The sequence below is a fragment of the Lampris incognitus genome, chromosome 8, assembly GCF_029633865.1.
Source record: "Lampris incognitus isolate fLamInc1 chromosome 8, fLamInc1.hap2, whole genome shotgun sequence".
In the NCBI taxonomy this organism is placed as follows: domain Eukaryota; kingdom Metazoa; phylum Chordata; class Actinopteri; order Lampriformes; family Lampridae; genus Lampris; species Lampris incognitus.
Genome location: NC_079218.1, coordinates 41,583,112 through 41,606,014, shown reverse-complemented (window position 1 = coordinate 41,606,014; position 22,903 = coordinate 41,583,112). Strand labels below are relative to the sequence as shown.

At 42.8% G+C, this 22,903-nt stretch overlaps 1 protein-coding gene across 1 annotated transcript in view; it reads right to left on the bottom strand.

Moving 5' to 3' along the window:
- Nucleotides 1-22,903, bottom strand: part of slc7a3a (solute carrier family 7 member 3a) — a 30,643-nt gene that overhangs the window by 4,371 nt on the left and 3,369 nt on the right. The window contains exons 3-12 of the mRNA XM_056284189.1: nt 14,561-15,219; nt 14,200-14,361; nt 13,500-13,683; nt 12,438-12,553; nt 11,694-11,916; nt 9,828-9,967; nt 9,218-9,320; nt 3,404-3,633; nt 621-787; nt 114-222 (exon numbers count right to left, since the gene is read on the bottom strand). Coding sequence (XP_056140164.1) covers nt 114-222; nt 621-787; nt 3,404-3,633; nt 9,218-9,320; nt 9,828-9,967; nt 11,694-11,916; nt 12,438-12,553; nt 13,500-13,683; nt 14,200-14,361; nt 14,561-14,927 — 1,801 coding nt within the window. The 5' untranslated portion in view covers nt 14,928-15,219. The remainder of the gene's footprint in view (nt 1-113; nt 223-620; nt 788-3,403; nt 3,634-9,217; nt 9,321-9,827; nt 9,968-11,693; nt 11,917-12,437; nt 12,554-13,499; nt 13,684-14,199; nt 14,362-14,560; nt 15,220-22,903) is intronic.

Genomic DNA, 22,903 nt, shown 5'->3' with positions numbered 1-22,903 from the left:
GGGGGTCTTCTTCATTGTAGATTTGAATCAAGTGAGGCTCTCCCAGTATACCTAAGATATATAAAAATAAATAAAAAGAAAAAATGCAATAAGCAATGATTTGAGTGCCGTACCAATAGCCATCCATACGGTGAAACGGCACCATGTAGCCATGTCCAGCTGCATCATGAGATAGATGTTGACAAACACACTGAACAGGGGCAGCCAAGGTAGCAGGGGAACCTGAAGGGTACATGGACAGAAGAAGATGGAGAGACACAGAGAGAGGGACAGAGACAGAAAATGGATGGAATGAATTCTAAATAAATTAAGTCATGAGGAAGCAGGATTGCTTGAGTTTATATTCTACATACTTCCTTTCATACATAAGTTATATATTTGCTCAATAAGATGGAGCATGATTTAGTCTGATTAGAAAGATGAGAGCCAGAGGGAATGACCTGACAAAGTTTCATACAGAACTGAACATACAACATCTGAAGTGAATATGAACCCTGGCCAAGGCTAAATTTAGAGTCAACATCACCAACATTATTTTACTAGAAGCCACCCCCCAAAAAAACCAATTGTCCCTTAGGGTTTGTAGGGCTGTGTGTGTTTGCTCAGGGACCATTAGATACCTTGAAGGTGAGAGCCTCTTTGCTCTCGGGCTGTCTCCAGATGATGATGACGCAGACACTACAGAGCAGAGCCAAAACAATGCACACTGTCAGGACGGCCGGCGCTGCAGCCAGGAGCTGGTTGATGTAAGAGGCCAGCACAACACACAGCACGGTGATCAGAACCGCTGGAGGGATGAAGTAGAGAAAAGGACAGAGAAAGACAGAAAAAAAAAATTAGTTATGGTCTCCCAGTCAATAGTGGTCAATACACTCAATATACAGTTGTCAATAATAGTCAATACACTAGGGCTGCACGACATATTGTTTTAGCCTTGTCACCGCGATGTGCATATGCGCATTAAGTCACATCACAAGATGTGCGATGTGAAGCAAGGCAAATTAACTCAAACACCTCATGATACTATTTTAGTGAAATACTTAACCATGATGTGTCAAGTGCTGGGTATGTCATGTGCAACAGCTGCGAAGCACTGTATATATATATATATAAATATATATATATATATAGATGATAGCCACAAAACTAGTACCTCAAACATGGTGTAAACCATATCATCATGCTTACATATAGTACACTGCTCAAAAAAAATAAAGGGAACACATAAGCAATGCAATGTAGCTCCAAGTCAATCACACTTTTGAGATATCAACCTGTCCAGTTAGGAAGCAACACTGATTTGTGAATCAATTTCACCTTTTGGTAAATTGTCTAATTTCCACCAGGTGGAAATTAGACAATTTGCAAGACAACCCCTATAACAGGAATGGATTTGCAGGTGGTGGCCACAGACCATTTGCCTGTCCTCATCTTTTCTGGCCGATCTTTGGTTAGTTTTTCATTTTGCTAGTGCCCGCACCACTAGAGGTGGCATGAGGCGGTATCTGCAACCTACAGAAGTTGCTCAGGTAGGGCAGCTCATCCAGGATGGCACATCAATGCGTGCTGTGGCAAGAAGATTTGATGTGTCTCCCAGCACAGTGTCCAGAGCATGGAGGAGGTACCAGGAGACAGGCCAGTACACCAGGAGACGTGGAGGGGGCCGCAGGAGGACAACAAACCCGCAGCAGGACCACTATCTGGTCCTTTGTGCAAGGAGGAACAGGAGGAGCACTGCCGGAGCCCTACAAAACGACCTTCAACAGGCCACTAATGTGCAGGTTTCTGCTCAAACAGTGAGAAACAGAATGCATGAGGATGGTATGAGGGCCCGACGTCCACAATTGGGGCCTGTGCTCACAGCCCAACACCGTGCAGCCCGATTGACCTTTGCCAGAGAACATCTTGGTTGGCAGATTCGCAATTGGCGCCCTGTGCTCTTCACAGATGAGAGCAGGTTCACACTGAACACATGTGACAGACGTGAGAGAGTCTGGAGACGCTGTGGAGAACGTTCTGCTGCCTGCAACATCCTCCAGCATGACCGGTTTGGCGGTGGGTCAGTGATGGTCTGGGGAGGCATATCCTTGGAGGGCCGCACAGACCTCTACGTGCTAGCCAGAGGTACCATGACTGCCATTAGGTACCGGGATGAGATCCTCAGACCCATTGTCAGACCATATGCTGGTGCAGTGGGCCCTGGGTTCCTGCTCATGCATGACAATGCTCGTCCTCATGTGGCCAGAGTGTGTCAGCAGTTCCTGTATGTCGAGGGCATTGATGCTATGGACTGGCCTGCACGTTCCCCAGACCTGAATCCAATCGAGCACCTCTGGGACATCATGTCTCGTACCATCCGCCAACGCGATGTCGCACCACAGACTGTCCAGGAGTTGACCGATGCCCTGATCCAGGTCTGGGAGGAGATCCCTCAGGAGACCATCCGTCGTCTCATCAGGAGCATGCCCAGACGTTGTAGGGAGTGCATACAGGCACGTGGAGGCCACACACACCACTGAGCCTCATTTTGAATCGTCTTGAGGAATTTCCACAGAAGTTGGATCAGCCTATGTTCTCATTTTCCACTTTGATTTTGAGTATGATTCTGAATCCAGACCTTAATGGGCTAATGATTTTGATTTCCATTGATCATTCTTAGGTTATTTTGCTCTAAACACATTCCTCTGTCTAATAAATAAAGATTTTCAGCTGAAATATTTCATTCATCGAGGTCTATATTGTGTTTTTAGGTGTTCCCTTTATTTTTTTGAGCAGTATATATCCCACTGAGAGATAATGGCAACATGTGAGACAGTGCGGGTCTCTAAACTGGGGGAAAATAATTCATTCAGGTGGGTGGCGGGTAGATGATGCATACATGTAGATTCGGATGACATCAGAGCCGATCCGCGCGTCACTATTCTCCGCCGTTGCTCTGCATCGTTTGTCTGGCTCCCATCTCCTCCTCTTCCCGTACGAATGGTGAAAAAAAGTCACTGCTCACTTTTCACAATTTCCCAACAACTCCCCTACAAAATCACCCCAATCTTTCTAGAATCACCAGCTCTTTCCAAATACAGCTAGTCAAGTCATCTGGTGAAAATTCCTGTATTTTTTCATATCGCAATGTTATATCGCAGAAAAAAATATCCCAATTTGATTTTTTTCCCCTTCTAATTTCATGCAGCCCTAATATATACCCTGTATGCCCTCCTCGTTATAAAAGAAACCCCACTCCCACTGTTTTGTTTTTCTCCTTCTGAAAAGACAGCCAGGAGGCAGCTGGATTTCATTCAAGGCCACTAGGAGTATGATGGGCTGGGGTGCACATGTGACTTATTTCCCTGACACCACCTCTGGGCACAGTGGACCCCCCCCCCTTCACATCCTTAACTATACTTACAAATGATAGCTGTAGTGGCATAGACGATGTTCCCAGAGGTCTGCGTGGGTATCTTCCCACTGGGACAGAAGAGCAGCCTGGGGGTGAAGCTCTCTCGCAGGGGCCTGTCTTCCATCTCCTCATTGTACTCGTCACCGCTGTCACCTCCACTCACAGGCACCTTCTCCCCGCCCACCAGTTCCACCAGCTTCTCTGTCTGGCTGGAGGAAGTAAGGCTGCCAGGCTGGTACCTGGGTTGAAGGAGCATTTGACATATGGGGGTTATTGATTTTATGAGATTTATGTACTACTTCTTGCAGAGGGGGCAAAACAAGTTCATTTTAACACCCAGTAGGGTTGGGTGATATGATGGTATATAAATGGATCAAAGAAAAAAAAAAATTTTTTTGACTGACATATTTTTCATGAAAATTACCATATGTAAAATTATGAGATTTCAGCACCACTCGACATATAACCATTGCTGCTGTTCTTTAATGCAGCCATGTTTAAATACTCAAGACCAATAGTGTTTTAAGGGAAGAAGATACTTTTGAACAGCTTGTTGCCAGTTCTATTCTTTGTCATTTTGAAATTAAACTGATTCTTTTTCTTTTTTGCAAAACTTGTCTCAGTTTTTACTCTTTCAAATAATCAACCATCTACATTAACAAAACAAAACAAAACAATGAATGAAACAATGAGAACTTTTTATAACTCCATTTACCAGTCCATTGTTGTGCTAGCACACACTGCTTCCTAGTGGTAGAACCGGAAACAAACAGCTAGTGAAAAAATAGTAACCTAAAGACCGAAATTATGAGCAAAAATAAATTTTATTGGAACATCAAATAAACAGCACCAGGTTTAAAATAACAAGTGCAATAATGTGTGCATCAAACAAACAGCACAAACAATAAATAAAATACGTAAAATAATATTAAGTGCAACCAAATTTTATTTTTTTCTGCCTTTTTTGGGCAGTGAAACCAAATGCCTGAAGCTTGGCTACCCATTTGAGGTTTTTCTTGTGGTGACTAGCTACAGCAGCAGGGGCTCTGACTCCAGGAATGGAGGAGGAGGAGGAGACTGTAGCAGCAGTTGCTCTGACTCCAGGTGTGGAGGGGGAGGCTGTAGCAGCAGTTTCTCTAACTCCAGGAGTGGAGGAGGAGGAGAAGGCTGTAGCAGCAGTTGCTCTGACTCCAGGAGTGGAGGAGGAGGAGGAGGCTGTGGCAGCAGTGGCTTTGGTTCTAGGAGTGGAGGAGGAGGAGGCTGTAGCAGCAGTGGCTCTGGCTCCAGGAGTGGAGGAGGAGGAGGCTCTAGCAGCAGTGGCTCTGGCTCCAGGAGTGGAGGAGGAGGAAGAGGAGGCTCTAGCAGCAGCAGTAGAGGTGGAACCTATCCTTACTTTGCTTATCCTAACTGTTGAGAGGACCCTCACAGCTTCCCTCAGTTTCCTTTCCTCTTGCTTGTCAATGATCTCCTTCTTGTTCTTCTTCTCCAGATGGTTCTGGTATTGCTCATAAGAGGACATGCATGAACTCCTCAATGCAGGTCTAATTTCCATTTTGGAGGCTGTTTTCCCTGTTGCCTTCATATGGACTTGATGATGGCTAAGCCTTCATAGGTTTCAATGTTCAGTCTGGCCCTATCATTCTCAACGATGTCATCCATGAGGTTAAATGATCTTTCAATATGAGGGCCAGTGAACACTGACAAAAGAGCCTTTACCAACTCCCCCAAGATAGGGAATCTCCTCCCTCCTTTGGGCGTCTTGCAGGCAAAGACCTTACTCCACCAGTCAACATCAATTCATGCAGTATTCTCCTCAAAGCATCTGGCCTGTGCTCCTAGATCTGAGTCAATCTGGTAGGCTCGCACCTCGGCATCTAGTTGACCCAGCTCCTCAGATGTCACAACATTTGGCAAGGCTTTGGCTAAGGTATTGAATGCCCCTTGGACTGATTCCTAGAGAATCAGTGATGGTGCCAGCGCAGACAAAGAGGTGATGATGTCATTCTTGAGGGGAAGGATTTTCAGGAGGACTGTTGCTGCCTTGATGTAGCCTTGCCTAAGAGAAGTGTAGGCCTTCTGCACCCAGGACTTCCTCTCCACTCTAGCCTTGTTCAGGGCAAAGAAGCTGTATCTCCCCACAGACAGCCTTTTGTTAGGGTACTGCAGCTCTGTCTTCTGGACATCAAACTTCAGCAAGTCATTCACCCTCATGGAGATGGCTTCAGGCTTCATCAATTTGGAGAGGTGTTCCCTGGCCAGTAGAACCATCTCAGCATGCAGCACATGGAGCACGGACTTCTCATTCTGCAGCTTCTTCAGGAACACCTGGAATGCTGGAAGCACACCTGAAAATCACATTAGAACCTGATTATAACAGTGGATGAGTATGTTTAACTATACATTCCTGATCACAGAAGGCCACTACTTTCTTTTCCCATGCTTTATTACATTAACAAAGTCATTTGCAAATAGGGTCTTCAAAATAAACACAACACTGAATGCAGTGGCATGAAAATAAGTATTTTACCCCTTTCCTGTTTTGATAACGGAAAAGTTCTAGATGTGTAGATGGTTATAACAAAGTTCCTGAGTAAACCAACAATTCATTACATTAAAATAATATTTCAATAACTTCTTGAAAAAGTGATAAAATATCTACTACATCTATGTCAATCAGTAATGGCACCCTTTTATTGACTTAATATCTTGTATTGGCTTTAAGAGTGATAACTAAAAAATACAAATTATTTGGTATCCATCTCATTCATTCAGAGACACTAGTAGGTTTTTGAGCATGAATTATTAAATCATTTCAACTAGGCACAGGACTTTGACTAAACCACTCAAAAAAGAAAATTGACTGAACATACCTCTGTATAGCTCTATCAAGGCTGTGAGCTTGTTGAACTCTGAGAAGAGCTGCACACAGATGCGTGTCTTCCGGTTTTTGTTGACCACTGTTCCGATCACTGCAGATTTTGACACTTGCTGTCGGAGAAGAGTGATCCTGGCCTTCTCATCAGGTGTCACTTGATGCTTGTTGAGAACCTGGTGCAGAAGCCATCTGCATCATATAAAGCATTATACACATAAGATTAAGGGAAGACAACACACCTGAAATGGACCCATCTGAAAGCCTGCCCTCTTTTCTTGATCTGGCAACAGTTGTGATTACAGGATCAAGAAAAGAAAGCGGGCTTTGAGATAGGTCCATTGCTATATTCGCTCTGACTTATTTCATGAGTTTGCCTAATTAGCATAAATTCATGTAAAAAAAACAAGTTACAATACAGTAATATATTGTATGTGTTTATATAAGTTTCATTCTGACAGAAGAACAAGATTTTTTTTGTCTCATACAATATTATTGTATTATAACCTTTATTTTTTTTAATCATGAAATTATTCAAATTAGGTAAACATTTTTAATATAAAGATAACGCTAATGCCATTGTACCTGTTTGTTGTGCTCATGAGGAGACAGGACGCTGTAGAAATGCACAATCAGCGGATCCATAAGCTCCCATACTCTGTCACATACTTCCAGCATCTGCAGGAACCTGCTGCTGATGGGACGAACCAGGCTCTTCTTTTCTAAATGCAGCAAGGACTGAAACTCTGAAAAAAATTTCCTTTTGTTTTGGGAATTTTTTGATATCATAGTAGACATCCGAGCAAAATCTTCCACAAGTGACTCAAAAGGATTTAAGAGGGCCTTGGCTACATTTGAGACCATGTGTACTGTGTCTCTGCTTATGTTCAGGAGTGATGGGTTTAGTCTTCTGGCTTGTGTCTCCGCTCCAGACCTTTCCCCCCTCATTACACTGCAGTTGTCCAACATTATACTAACAACCTGAGTCCAGTTCAGGCTGCATGACTGGAGAATGTCGGTCAATTCTTCAGTGAGGGTTGAGGCATCCGCTATGTTGATTTTTCCTGAGGCCAGGTGCTGGGTTACAACCTTCCCCATGTCCTCATCAAAGAAAGGAACAAGAACATTTAAGATCCTGTCTGTGTTCCCATTTGTTGCCTCATCTGCATAAACATCTGTGTTTTCCAATTTACTTGCTAGGTCAGTTTTCCTATGTGCAGCAATACTGTGCGTGCACAGGTAGGACACGTGTGCACTAGAAATGGTCAGTCCTGACAGTGCACGCTTGTCCTCTGCAGCCGCTTGGATTATGATTGACCAGTAGTTGAGCGATAGTCACTGACAAGTCATGTTCTGCTATAAACGAACATATGCGCACTTTATGGTTGCACACACGGTTGGCCATGGATTGCTGCACCTTCGCTGTAGTCGTTGTTGCACCAGGTAGTGAGGTGGTGTTCTTGAGAGCATGATGTGTAGCCTTGTGATACGCATCTGACTGATGGCGAGCAAGCATGAGTCCATGGCTAATCAGGATGGTAGCGTTAAGGAACAAATTACCCCGCAGTGCATGATTGTTTGGGTTTTTGGTAGGTTAAAGGTTAAAACGTGAACCAACGTGAACTTGCCAAACACAATGCATGGCCAGCCACTACCTATACACAGCTGACCAGCTAAACCAATAAAACCATCTATCTGTCCATTGTTTTTATGTTGCTGTTAACTTGTTTTCACTGATTGAACATTCAACAACAATATAAGCAATCTTACCGTTGTCATTCCGTCATGTCAAATTCTGTTGTTTAATCCGTTAAGTTACTCTCAACTATTCCCTACGTTAAAGTTCAGCGACGCTGTTATTATTCCGCAGCTGTGTCAAGCGCTCCACGTGCAACTCAGTGTCATTAGTTAACACACACACACACACACACACACACACACACACACACACACACACACACACACACACATTCTGTCTCTCGCTCTCCCACTCCCCCAACCCCCTCCTCGGACAAAATGACAGAAATTCACCAAATTGACAGAGAACTTTAATCCCTGTATATACCGTACGACGATAAAAATGTGTCCACTGGTAGAGATTTGGCAACACTGTTTCAACAGCGGGAGCTGGTTCATGTGATCTGAGCAGCAGCGCACACTCCATATACCAGTTGGTGGTGGTAATAATATGCACCATAACGTTGTTTGCCAACCGCCATAAAACTTGAGAAGAAGAAGAAGGAAGAAGAAAAAGGAAGCGGGAAGAAGAAGGAAGAACACGAAGCAAAGAAAAAGAAGACGACGTCGGAGCAACAACGAAACGTGGAGTGAAATTGCAAATACAGAGCAGGCATCCAAACCAACCCAAGATGGGGGAGATGAATTTGTTACTAAAAGGGGTGCAACTTCTGTCGTGTGGACGTGGTTTGGATTTAGAAACTCCGACACCGAACAGAAAATTATACTCTGCAAATTGTGTCGCGTGACGGTCATTGCTGGAGGTGGAAATACTTTTAACAGTTCTAAATAAAAGAAGAAAATAATCAAATTTGATGAAGTGCGGTATGGTTATTTTAAACCATTTCTTAATTGAATTTACGGAACAATTGCTGTATTGTGAATTTGTGATATATACCGTTACTGTGATATAAAATTATACATACTGTTATAGAAAATTTTGGCCATATCGCCTACCCCTAACACCCAGTACCTTTTCTGATATTGAGCTCATAACCACTTCATTACAGGCTACAGTTCCAGTGGGACAGGTGGATTGTGTGATTTACCAAACCAAAGACCTCATGGAACTCTATCCCATGTGCTCTTAAAACGAAAAATGACCCACACACGGCAGTGACATTATCAGCACTGTGGCTAACGCAAAACAATTAAGCAAACAAACAATATATGGCAAAAGACTTGGAAGAGCATAGCTCACACAAGGTGCCTACCTGAGGATGAGAACAGAGATGGCCACTAGGGAGTAGGCCAGAAGAGTTCCAATAGACATGAGGTCCACCAGAGCGCCCAGGTCAAACAAGAAGGCCATCAAGGCTACACCAGGGGGACAAAGAGGACAATAGTAAGAGCACACTATGACAATAAGCATCCCTGGTGTAATACGTGTAGTTCTTAATTTACATTTCACGTCATCTGTGCTGCCCCGGGAAATAAACCAAACCAAGTGTTCATACTGAAAAAATGTAGCCCGAAAACTCCTGAGCAACCTTCTCTGATGTTGCTGTACAATTGTTATTTATCTGGATGGACCAGCTGTCAGCAAGCCAGCCAAATACAGCTGAACACAGTGAACAGCAGCACAGTGACCCTGACAAACTAAAAACATCAGATGTGTATGCAGACAGGTAGGAAGATAGACAAAGCAGGAAGAGCCTGCCTGTCCTCTCTGACCAACAAACGAGGCAGTGAGGACCCTGAAGTAGGCAGCTACTGGAACACATGGAGAGGATAGCACACAGAGAGACAAGCAAGCAGGCAGATAATACAGAAGATGGACACTGGGAGGAGAGGTATACAGTGAGACAAGAGCAGTGAGCCTACCTGCCACGATGCCAGAGACTATAGTGGCCAGGAGTGGGGTTTTGGTACGAGTGTTCATCCTGGACAGAGCTCTGAAAAGCAGACCGTCCTCTGCCATAGCATAGATAACCCTGGGCATTGGGAACATGGAGCCCAGTAGACTGTGGGGGCGGAGTGAAAGGAGTGAAAAGTTAGTTTGTTGACTGCATAGTAATCAGTAGTGCTTTATCATATTGATGGGGATGTGGGCTGGAAGAAATGCAATGATCTTTTGGTTTCTGATAGGGCTGGGAAATATGGACAAATCAAATATCACGATATTTTTAGACCACATTTCTCAATATCAATGTTGTGGTGATATTGTGGAGCTAACTACTGGTGCTTTTACAAAACATTTACAGATCAGATTTTTGATAAATAATCATCAGCAACGCCTATGTAATAACTAAATACTAGGTAAAGTCAAATAATAGAACAGCTAGAATAGTCTGGTAAGTAAAAAAAAATCACTTGACTGTAATGCAGCCTTTAAAACCAGTAGAAGACAACACTTACGCCCTATCACGATATCCAAAATCTCAGATGATATACCATGATACATATAATTTCAATATATTACCCAGCCCTAGTTTCTGAAACATGACAACTCTGGAACCCAGTTTTCAGTAAAAGCAATTCTTTGTTTCCACTGTAAGGAAATAAACTTTTTAGTATGCCTCATTCTGTCAGCAAGAGTGATAATTCATAAGCTTTTTCCAATTAAAAGGAAGTTTTTCTAACCACTAGGTCACCCAATCACCCAAAGAGGAATGCATGAAATACTGTTAATCTGGTCTGGCTTTCCAGAGAGCGCTTCGGCAGTAGGACTACAGAGCGAAGTTGACCTTAATTCACATGCGTCTGGGTAATTACATTAATACCGGGGAGGTGTTCTCAAAAAACTTTAAAATACATAAATAAATAAAATAAAAGGTTCCCCAAAAACTGCAAAAACATCATTTACTGTCCTCATAAACCAAACCTCAAATTCAAATATCTTGGGCTGACCACCAAAAAAAAAAAAAAGTTCTTGATGTAGTTTTGCATATGATAAAATACTGCACTTTGCTGAGGCATTAGGTTTTTTCCTTACAGACTGCAGAGGAGTATTGTATCTTGAATCTTAGGCGTCAGTTATGCACGGGTCAGGGTTTTTTAATACCTGCACTCACCCGACCTGTTATGAGAGCAAATCCGCACCACCCCACCCGCTAAAATATGCGTTAATTAACCACCCAAACCCAACCCGCAAACCTCCAAATTTAGCCTGGGCTAGAGCAAAGTCAGCAGTGTTGCACTATTTCGTTTTTGGGCTGTTTGCCCAGCATAATACACTGACGCAAGGCATCGCCTATTGTATCTTAGCCAAATAGTGTCTGCGTCTAGGCTACTAAATAAACAGACGAATTGTTCCAAACGGTGTTCTTTATTGTTGAATAGCAGCAAAACAAGTAACCTATAACTAAAGATGTAAACTCTGTCTCTCCCTTTCTCACACACACAGCTCTTCTTTCTGACCCAAAAAAAAAAAAAGTTTTGGCTGTGTAAACAAAAATTACCAGGGAAAAAACTCCTAGGTGAAGCTGCATGCATGCTTGTATGTTTGTGTGTGTGTGTGTGGGGTGGGGGGTGGACTAGTAATGCACAGCATAGCCTATTGCACTGTTCCTGTATGTTATTTATAACTTACTCAGAATGCCAATTTGTTACTTTCTGACCCACCTGCCCGAACCAGTGATATTTTCTATTAAGCTTACCCACACCCGCCCAACCCGTGGGTCAACCTGCACACCACTACTAGGCATCGCCTCACTGAAGAGACAGAACCGACATGTCTGTTCCTCTCACCTGGTTGAAAGGGCACACAGGGATCCCACAGCTACAATGTATCTGGCAGGAGCCCAGTCGACGTGGTTGAAGGCCTCGGGCAGAGGGCTCTGGGTGTTTAGCTGGTAGTAAGGCATCATCAGGGTCAGAGCCGCAGACACACCGAAGTAAGCAAAGAAACAGATGAGCAAAGAGGCCACTATACCAACAGGGATAGAGCGCATGGGGTTCTTGGCTTCTTCACCTTGGGTTGGCAAAAAAATAAATAAATAAGAAAATAAAAAAGGTTATTCATTGCTGACCATTTCTTGAGAAAAAGAAAAACAAAGCAAAACCAAAACACCATGCCCAACAATAACACCTTTCTCCACACAATCACATGGGGAACTTCTTTGAATCGAATAACTACCAAATCATTATTTTATATCATTAGGAAGTTGGTTTTGCTACAGGTGTGACTGGAGCTTTAAGCTCACTTAAAGCGGATTATAACATTCAGATTCTTTCACGCTAGGGCCATGCCAAACTTTAAAAAGATTTAAGCTGGTCAGTGGTGAAGAGATCCATGGGAATGTACAAAGATTGGGATTTGACACCAACAGCAAGTTTCATAGTTACATAAAAACATTAAAATCCCTCTAATCAACTACTGACAATACAGTCATGATCACACATCTGTATGCACTCTTTGAGCATCCACTGGATGACTTTTTCATGAAATGTTGGGGACTTGGATGTCTGACCAGAATAACAGAAGACGCTCACTTGTTGTGGCGATGCAGTCAAAGCCCACAAAAGCATAGAAGCAGGTGGCGGCACCTGACAGAATCCCCTTGAGACCAAATGGAGCGAAACCTCCGATGCCAAAGTTTTCTTTAATACTGGGGAGCAAAGAAGGAGAGGTCAGACCAGACTAAACGGACATGTGCTGATGAAAAAAAAAAAAAGGATTAGGGATGCACAATATTCAATTTTTGCCAATATTTGATAGTTTCAACCTCATTTTGGCAGATTGCCAATACAGATATATACACATGAAGTCCTCGTCAAGCCACTGAGCAGTGAGGCTAATCATGCTGTCAGGGCTTACACTTGATGACCAGATGTCCGTGGTAAAGTTAATATTGAGTGGCATCAGTGAGGAGCTTCTCCATGGGATTGGAGAAGGTGTTTTGCAGTTCAGGTAAGGCCACATATGCAAAGTAATGACGGCTAGGCATAGTGTAACATGGCTCCAAGTCAGCCTGCAGAAGCCCACATCTTCCATCATGCTGGTTTATCAAGAGCAATGCAATGAATTCAATGATTTTATTGTTAAGGGCTTTCACCTTTGGGTGGTCGCTACTATATTTCTTAGCTTTGTCAAATGACTGAAGTAGAGTTTGCCGACAGGTTTTCGCTGGTGCTGTTTTTTTCTTGACTTCGTGTTCAAGGATGATGGCGCTTAAGATGCATGATAAAACTGGTAGTGCAAAAGGAGTGTGGTTTTACCCCTTCTCGCATCACTGGTGCTTTAAAAGCATTGCAAATAACAATTTTGTTATCTGTTTCAGATACTTCGAAATACTTCTATAGCTGGTATGTTAAAGCTTGTTGGCGCTCATAATAAACATTTAGCTTCATCGCGTGCACGTGCATAGTTAACGCTTCACCTTATCAGCCAGGCACAATGGCAGAAGTTTTCATATCTGCCGATAATTAACTTCTTAAGTTTTTATCAGCTGATACCAATGTCATGCCAATATCATCGTGCATCCCTAAAATGTATGTCATCAACCACGCATGAAACGGCAAACATTCATGTCAGTGCAGATGCAAAACACTAACTTTAGCGGCTTTGTGCTGTTGGTGGAATTGTAGAAGCTGAGATAGTCCGTCTCGGTGAGGTTCCAGTTGGCCGAGTCTCCCTTGACGAAACCAGAAATGATGACAAAGCCCAACACCACCAGGTTGATTCCCGTAAAGATCTTGTTCACCAATGCCGACTCGCTCACCCCAAATGCCAGAAGACCTGAAGAAAGGGACGGAGGACGAGAGTGAGGGAGGAAGTGAGGGATGGGAAGGAAATGGAGGTAGTGATGGCAGAAGAAAATGAAGAAGGAGAGAGAGGTATGGGGAAAGCATATTTCATCATCAGTAACTACATGTCTGTGTGAGCATTTGTAAAAAGGGTGCACTTCTCTTACATAAAACCAGTGTGTAAAACCCATCATTTCTTTCCAGCTCCACTACTGCTAATGAACTGTGGTGATAATTGGTTTGACTATCTCTACAGTGGTTTCTTTTGGATTGCCAACAATGCATAGACGTTTTCCCATACCCTTCAAGATGTTTTGCTGCTAAACAGCTATCATCTATCCCCAACCACCACCCCACAAACAAATCAACATGCATTTGAAACACTGTACTTAGCGGTTAAAAAAAGTGATGGAGGCTTGTGCATCTTAAAAAAAATACCCTTGTCACGGTTGATTTTGTGGATTAACCATTTGGTTTTGTGCACCATCAACCAGCAATACAAACTAACCAGTCAGGAGCAGAACCAGGATAAGGGCAAACAGGTCCGGGTACTCTGCCAGGACGTTCCCAGGGACCTTCATTTCCATGGAGGCTCTGAAGAACCCTGAGATCTTCTGTTCCACCAAATTGTCAAAGGTTGAGCTCCATGCCCTTGCGACACTGGCCGTGCCTAAAATAAAAGTGGAGAAACAGATGAGAATTTATACAAGTGGTGGTGGCCAGCAAATTATGTCTTATTTAAATCTTCAGAGGCTACCAAGGGAGAAAGCATTCTTTTTTTTTTCATCCCCTCCCTTTAACTCATATGGTGCTGTGAAATTTACTTATCTGACATAGTGGTCAAGAGTAAAAATCGCCTGTGAGCTCACCAATCACATAGGAGAGGATGAGGTTCCACCCTGTGATGAAGGCCCAGAGCTCCCCAACCGTCACATAGCTGTAAAGGTATGCGGAGCCCGTCTTGGGGACACGGGCGCCGAACTCGGCATAGCAGAGTCCGGCCAACATGGAGGAGAGCGCCGCGATCAGGAAACAGAGGACAATGGCAGGCCCTGCCTTCTCTCTGGCGACTTCTCCGGCAAGGACGTAGACGCCTGCACCGAGTGTGGAGCCCACGCCCAGGGCAATGAGGTCCAGGGTGGACAAGCAGCGGGCAAAGCGGGTCTCCTCGCCAGAGCAGTGTAGCGTTCGGCGACGCAGCAGGATTTTGCCAAAGCGGGTCAGCTTTTCAGCCATGTTTTCTGGGAGATTATGTACGATTATATGTGAACAATAAAGAGCGAGCACGTGTCCTGCCTTTTGGTGAGTGTGTGTGTAATGACACGATGGGAATGCAATGCAGTCTGTTGGGTTGTAGGTGACTAATGTTCAGAAGTAGTTGGAGCAGGTGGGTGTGTTACATCAAAATTTAGTGTACAATTTTGCCCTGAAGGAAAGGTGGGTATGTTTTCACAGTAGGCACTTGAATCTGGCAGAATCAAAGGAATGGCAGGTGTGATCACAGTATTTTGCAGTCACAGATAAATACCTATAGGGAAAAAAAAGAAAAAGAGAAAAAAGGGTACATTAGTTTAAAACAGAACACAACTTAGAAACAGCAAAGACTCATTACAACCCATGTCTTCCAGCAACAATTTTGTGTACAATTTATAATCAAACAACATATCAGAATAGAAACAGAAAAACAACTGCTTTTCCAGGGAACAATAGGCTATTTACAGCTCTCAAAACATTTGAAATGCAAAGCGCAAACACTTATTAAAGTGCCCCAATTGATTCGATTTGCTGATTGTAAAATGATCCTTCACGGCACACCTTATGATTAACATCCCCCAGCCTTGTCTGTTCATTTATGTTGTGAAACACACCTTAAACCAACACCAACATGTTCCAACATGCACATCACAGCTATTCTTTTTTAATCCAAATGCAGTCAACTTCATCTTAAAATGTATGACTTAGGTTGGAATTTCACAGCTATTCTTTTTTAATCCAAATGCAGTCAACTTCATCTTAAAATGTATGATTTAGATTGGAATTTTGTTATTTTCTCAAAAGAGACTTTGGGATGAGACAGGAAAGGCAGCTTTCAATCGGTGGCATTTATTTACAAGAAGCAGCGCTTGAAATTCAGAGGAAACAGGCGACATCACAGAAACGCATAACTCAAGTACTTAGACCCACCACTGAGTTTCCTGCCAACTGAAAGTCACACCTACCATCAAGTACCACACCACACCCCATTACGTTTCTGCTCCTCATCAGGGCCTTCAAGGCTGATGTGTCATTGTGAAATGTGCTTTGCGTGGAGGTGGGTCAAAACCAAAGAAGACAAAATGTTACAATTTTATTTTCGATCCTAATCTAGGAGGTGGTGTGTTGGTTAGTCAACAAGGTATTAGAAATGGAAGTGTTACATTCCACTACAAGATTCTGTGTGTGAGACAGTGTGAGAGACAGTGTGATGCTTCTATTGTGTAACTCCCTGGAATTAATATTTCCATCTCACTCAAACCAATAAAACCAACAATGAGATATAGGAGGGGACTTGTGAGAAAAAAAAACAAAAAAAAAAACAAAAAAAAAAACAAAAAAAACAAAAAACAAAAAAAGAACAGCAACTTCATAGCAGCGCTGGATCAGGGCTTCCATTGAGCCTTACTTTACTTTGTCTAAACAAATAGATTTGACATGGCCCAACACCCAACCGATCGCATACCGCGAGCTACCCATTCCACCGCTTGTGTTTTATTATTACTGCAGATAGGGACCAGACAGCGAGAAGCATGGGAAAGTCAGCGGGTGCAAAGGCAAGATATAACTGTAGCTGACTACAGTCAACGAGGAAAGCAGCGATAGCCCGCGGGTTGATAAAGTGAGCCAGCCACACTAGGGGAGAGTAACGCTGATAGGACTTTACAATTCAGCTGCCACAAATGGACAATAACAGCAGTGTGATGAACATGGAAACATAAACCCTCAGAACAACACGGAAGCTCGCTGGTATGGGAATACCTTGATAACCAAGCTAATAAACCAATGAAAATAAAGTTCCATGAACATTTTTTCCATGGTGCCTCTAATACCTTCTTCTTGCATCATCACCGGGGACTTTATCTGATATGGGTTTGACTTCAACCACATGATTTAGCCATCCAGGTAGTGAACGGAGAAAACCCTCTTCTTGTTGTGAATTAAAATGGCGAATAATTTAATATTAATTACTTAATTAATGAGGCAAATTTGTAATCTGTGATGTTGGGCTATACAAATAAAACTGACTTAAGTAAATAGGTTAATTAAACTATGCTTATGTTTAACAAGCATATTTATGAGAAATCCCTGCTGTATTAGTTCATGATACAGACTTTTATTTTGAAGCACATCTATGCCAGAATACTACTTCCTGTTTGAGTAGCGCCCTGAGTGAGTGATTTTTGACAATGCGGTTAGATGTGTATTGCTCTTTTCACGCGTGCCATTACTAGAGCAGTGCATTTAGAGTTGGGATCGGATCAGACAACTCAGAGCTTTCTTTTGGCATTAAAGAGATTCATTGCGAGAAGAGGGTTTTGTAAAGTTATCTACTCAGACAATACAAAGACATTTAAAATAGCAGACCAGGATTTAAGAGAACTGTGGAAATATGCCAAGGAGTCTAAACTCACAGAGTTTTTACTGAAAGAGGAATAAAGTGGAAATTTATTGCAGCGCGAGCAGTGTGGTGGGGCGGTTTCAAGGCTTGTTAGATCAGTTAAGACGTGCTTAAAAAAGGTCTTACGTAAAGCCTCGCTGAACTTTGAGGAGTTGACTACCATGCTAACTCAGTACTAAATCCCAGGCCCCTCTCGTATGTGCACTCTGATGCTGACGAACCTCAGCCAATCACACTCGCTCACTTCCTGGTAGGGCACAAACTGATTTCTCTCCCAACAAAGACTGCGATACAGACTCAATTAACCAACCTTAAGAAGGAGAAGATGGTCTGCAGGTGGAAGTACAGACAGAGACTTTTGGTGGAAATACAGACACAGAGACTTTTGAATGACCTGTGGAATCGCTGGAGTAAGGACTGTCTAATGGACTTAAAATCCACTCACAAATGTGAGACCCCCTACATGCATTATGCTAAAGGTGGGAGACATTGTTCTTATTGGAGGACAATACACCATGCCAAACCTGGAAATTAGGGATGGTTGGGAAGTCGTTTCCTGGGTGTGATGGACTTATTCGTTCATGTACTGTTCGTACTTCTACAGCAAGTGTTTTGAGAAGACTTGTTCAACTGATAATATTCTTTGGAGATAGTTGATTAGAGATGGGCAGTTAAAACTGTTTAACGATGAACTGTTATTCAACGGGTAGAGGGCGATGTTGTGAATTAAAATGGGGAATAAGTTAATATTAATAAGTAAATAAGTTAATTAAAATATTCTTATGTTTAACAAGCATATTTACATGAGAAATCCCTGCTGTATTATTTCACGATACAGACTTTTATTTTTAAGCACATATCTGCCAGAATACTACTTCCCGTTTGCTTAATGCCTTGGGTGAGTGATTTCCGACGATGTAATTAAAGAAGAAAAAACAAAGTAGGTTGAATAGTTTGTGTTAAAACCTTGTTTCTATTTGCAACTGAAAAGTCAGTAAAGTGCTTTTGAACTGTTCAACACTTGTACAAGCAGTCATTAATATCTTCCACTACACTTTTACTGTACGTGGAGGAGAGTTGCACTCCAAACAAAGGTGAAAATATTGCTCGGACTCTGAAGTTTACAGAATAATGTCCCACAAGATTAACTTCAAGGCCTGTTAGCAACAGGCCTTGACCTTACTATCGAAGTCAGTGTGAATGTTAAAAACGACTACGCCAGGTACACACACACACACACACACACACACACACACACACACACACACACACACACACACACACACACACACACACACGAGAGGTTTATGACAGGCCAAGGACAAATGTTTGGCAACGCAAGACTGACACAAGGACACAGGCAACTCCACACACAAGTCCTGATGTCAATCACCAGGGCCTCGTGTTGTGGAATTGTTGTGAATTCAGGTGTGAATACGTCAGCGTAAATCGACAAAACCATATTTCCAAGAGGTCGGTGACTCAATAAGGCCCCAAGTTAATGACCTTTTTGAGCATTTTGGGTCACTTTCACATGTTGTGTATGTGTGCAGTGACGCATACACTACCATGCACATGGTTAATCTCAGAGGGGCAAACATGGGACCAAGTCACCTTGTTTACCTTGATTAATTTTACCCCCACTAAGAGTCCAGCCAGTGGTTTGTGATGACAACAGCAACATATTAAAGGAGAACGTTTTCAATGACATGTACTTTTTAGAGACAGTAAGAGAGCTCTAAACAAATAGAGCTTAGACCAGGGGTGGCTAACCATGCGCCATGGAGAGCCATGTGTATGCCAGTTCTCATTCCAGCCGGACTCCACACCAGGTGATTTCACTGATTAGCAACCCTTCAGCCAAAGAGGAAGATTGTATCAGTGAAATCATCTGGTGTGGAGTCAGGTTGGAATGAAAACCTGCATACACACAGCGGCTCTCCATGGTGCATGGTTTGCCACCGCTGGCTTTGACCGTGTGAATAAGAGAGGGCAGAGACACCCACTTTGGATTTTTACAGGTCTTATGAAGGAGCCAAAATAAATTTTCTGCCATCAGTTAGAAAACGCAGGTTTATCTTATTTGCAAAATAGTCTGCAACACTACGATACAACAGCGAAATGCTTTAAGAGCGCTCACTCATTGACTGACAAATAATTATCCCCGCCAGGTGGTAGGCCTGGAGGAGATTATGTTTGGTCCCGTGTGTGTGTGTGTATCTCTGCTGCTAATTTCGTAAACTACTGGACCTGTCAGCCTAAAAAGTTTTGTGCACAGTTATGACTGTATGATGATGAACCTCTCGTGGTTGTGGTGATTCAAAAGCTTCGAAAAGCATTTGTTCTCGCTATCCCCGCTCCCTCTCTTCATTCACTCCCTAGCTCGCTCGACCAACGCTGCCCGATCTAAGTCAACGCTGCACATGCGTGACTCACATCTACGGCTGACACGGATCGAGCAGCGGCATGATCAAAAGTTATCAAAAGAATTTTGATAATCCAAAAAAAATGTGAACGTTATAAAGACAACTTCCTCTAGGTTGCAGTCAAAACAGAATGGCATTTTTTAAATCACTGAAATTAAATTATTAACAGAATTTAATTTGGATTAAAGATTTTGAATAATCATTGTAAGCGTGGCTGAGCATCTGACGGAGCTTTGAAATAACCGAACCCTTAAGCTTTCTGCAAGCAATACGGTTAAAGTTATGTGAATAAACATAAGATCGAACATTTTATTTAAAATATCCAAACATTAAAAAAAAATCCGCTTAATAGCAGTGTCTCCTCTATTCAAACAATGTGCTTGGTGCGACAATATCACAGACTCATGTTCTGTTTTAGGGGTGTAACGGTTTCCTTTCACACCGGAAAAGTCCGGCATGGGGCTTTCGGTTCGGCACACATGCATACCGAGCGAACGCGGCGTTTTACATTTCCATAATGTAAACTACTCTTATTGAGCCCAGAACAAAGTTTTGGTGAGCAGGCATATGGAGAACAGAGATGTGGGGCGTCTCATCCATGGACAAAAGATGGCAAACTTGCTTATAATGAAGGATTTAAAATTCACTTGTTACTCATGCTGATTAACGGGGCTCTGCGGGCGGACATGCCACTCCACCAGAAACATCTCTAAATGCATAGTAGGGTGCAGATTCTAGAGATTATTTTTATAACATCTTAGTTCTGATAGGAAATTAGTTAATATCGCCTTAATATCGGCGTAGGAAAAAACAATCGCCGATAATCCCTTCAATCGTTGATATACGATCCCATCGCAAATTGGCCCAAGCCTACCGTCACATCAAGTAAAGTGAGACAAGAAATATAGAAATGCAGACCATTCTGCTGTCAGTGTATTGGCATTAGAGTTTCATTTAATACAACAGCAAAGCTGCAGCTATGTTCTTTTGAAGAACAAGGGTTTCTTTGGACTCTGTTACACAAGTATTAAAAGTTTAGATAACATCCGGAGCTAAACTAACACCTTTAAGGAAACAACATTTTTCCAGTTTGTACCAGATTAGACATTATGTAAGTGTCAGATGTATGCAGAATTAAAGAGAGCACACGTACGAGGGTTAAAACCTTCTTTTGGAGATCGGATGGTCATCCAGTTTTTATTAACAGATTATCTTTCATTTAAAGGGCGGGATGTTGGAGCTGAATGAATATTCCCAAGTTTGCTTTCAGGGACATTGGCCCATGCCTGTAGGGTGTTGCTCCAATGACACCTGAGCTTTGGGGTGGCTGCTGAAGAGGCAGACAAACACTTCAGTTCTAGCAGTCACTCTACACTGGCCAGGCAGCATTGAGGACAAGTGAAACACTAACCTGAGACAATACAAGCCATCCCAACTGTGCACAACAGTCGGGACCTCTGGCCCTAGGCTAGCTGTCCACAATACGCTCAGACAGCAACAGCCCAATGGATCACGTTCTCCACAATTTCACAAGTTCCTTAAGATCTGAATGGCCACAGACATCTTCCAACTATGCTGTTAACTCCTACAAAGTAACACCATGCAGTGTGTTGCTAGTAGGGGTGAGAGAAAATACTGATACACTCGAGTATTGCAATGCATTTTTTCCACAACACTGCATCGATTTTTGAGTTTAAACAGAGACGTTGCAGCAGCACATCATTGTGTTGATTACATGGCCGACTGCTAGGTGACAGGTGCAGTATTGTAACAGGGCTGCACAGAATCACGACGACAGCAGGCGTTACCAGCGCCTCACTAGCTATGGCACTGATTATGCATATTAAGGTGTTTTCTTTGAAAATTTTGACAATGTTTCTCTATACTATATCACAGTGTTTGCAGTATATCACATGTTGAAATCGTGACACTCATATGGTGATATTAATTGTATCGCCAAATTCTGGCCATTGCACGGCCATAGTTTCCATCCAAACAACCAGGATGCTAATAAGAGATTGCTGCAACTCGAACATTAACAATTCTAACTACTAAATCGATAGACCATAAGGTCATTTTGTAGAATTAAGGTGAAGCAATATCCCAATTCCTGTTAGTACAGAATGACATAATGTAAATACACAATCTCACAAGGTTTTAGTACAATGACAAGGGGCTTCTACAAAGATTCTATAAATAAAATATTAAAAAAAACATAACCTGCATTATCAAAGTGTTTCTCCTTTTACAAGTTCAAAAGGGAAACATCCTGCCTTGCACAGTCAGGTGTTGGGAGGAGAACAAATGCCGAACAATGAAATAAAAAAAGAAATAAAAAAAACACCCAACACAGAGAGAAACCGGCAACGGCAACAATAAACACTAGCTTGTCTGAACTGCGATGGGAAACTGGTAGAGTGGAGGAGGACGGCGCTCCCCCGCTTGGTGCAGCATTCCAGCAGATTTTACCACTCCCATACCAGGAACTGAGATCAGAGAGAGTGAATGGTGAGTCAACAAACATTTTTTACCCCAAAACTGTGCCCGGTTGACTGATCTCCCCAGGGCTTCGTCCACTATCTTGGATATCTTCAATAAGTGGGACAAAAGTGTCCAATTCAGGCCAAGATTACTTTTGTACCCCCGCCCGCCCCTAGCACCTTCAGGTCCTTTCCTTCCATGTAGCAGAACACAAATATACAGCTACTAAGTGTTTGCACATCCAAATAGTGCTTGTAATTGGACAGGATTCATCGGCCAATTGTCGGTAAATCACAGCAAACTTAGATGAAGGGCCTCTCCATCCTCCCATCACCTCGGCCAGATACAAGGCTAATCTTTTCCTTGTGGTTTTCACGAGGTTGCTTGCGTCTATGTAAGCGGGGTGGATTTATGCCAGGTTGCAAGTCATGTTGTTAGGTCTCACTCTCATATGTGCTGCCTGCAAATTCAACATCACTCTAATACGCGCACACACACATACACACAGGTAGACTAGCCAGCTCAACTACTTATGCACCCACACTCAATGGTATTTTCAGGTAGACTAGCCAGCTCAACTACTTACACACCCACATTCAATGGTATTTTCCGTAACATGGTGTAAAATGAGTGAGATGACTGGACCACAT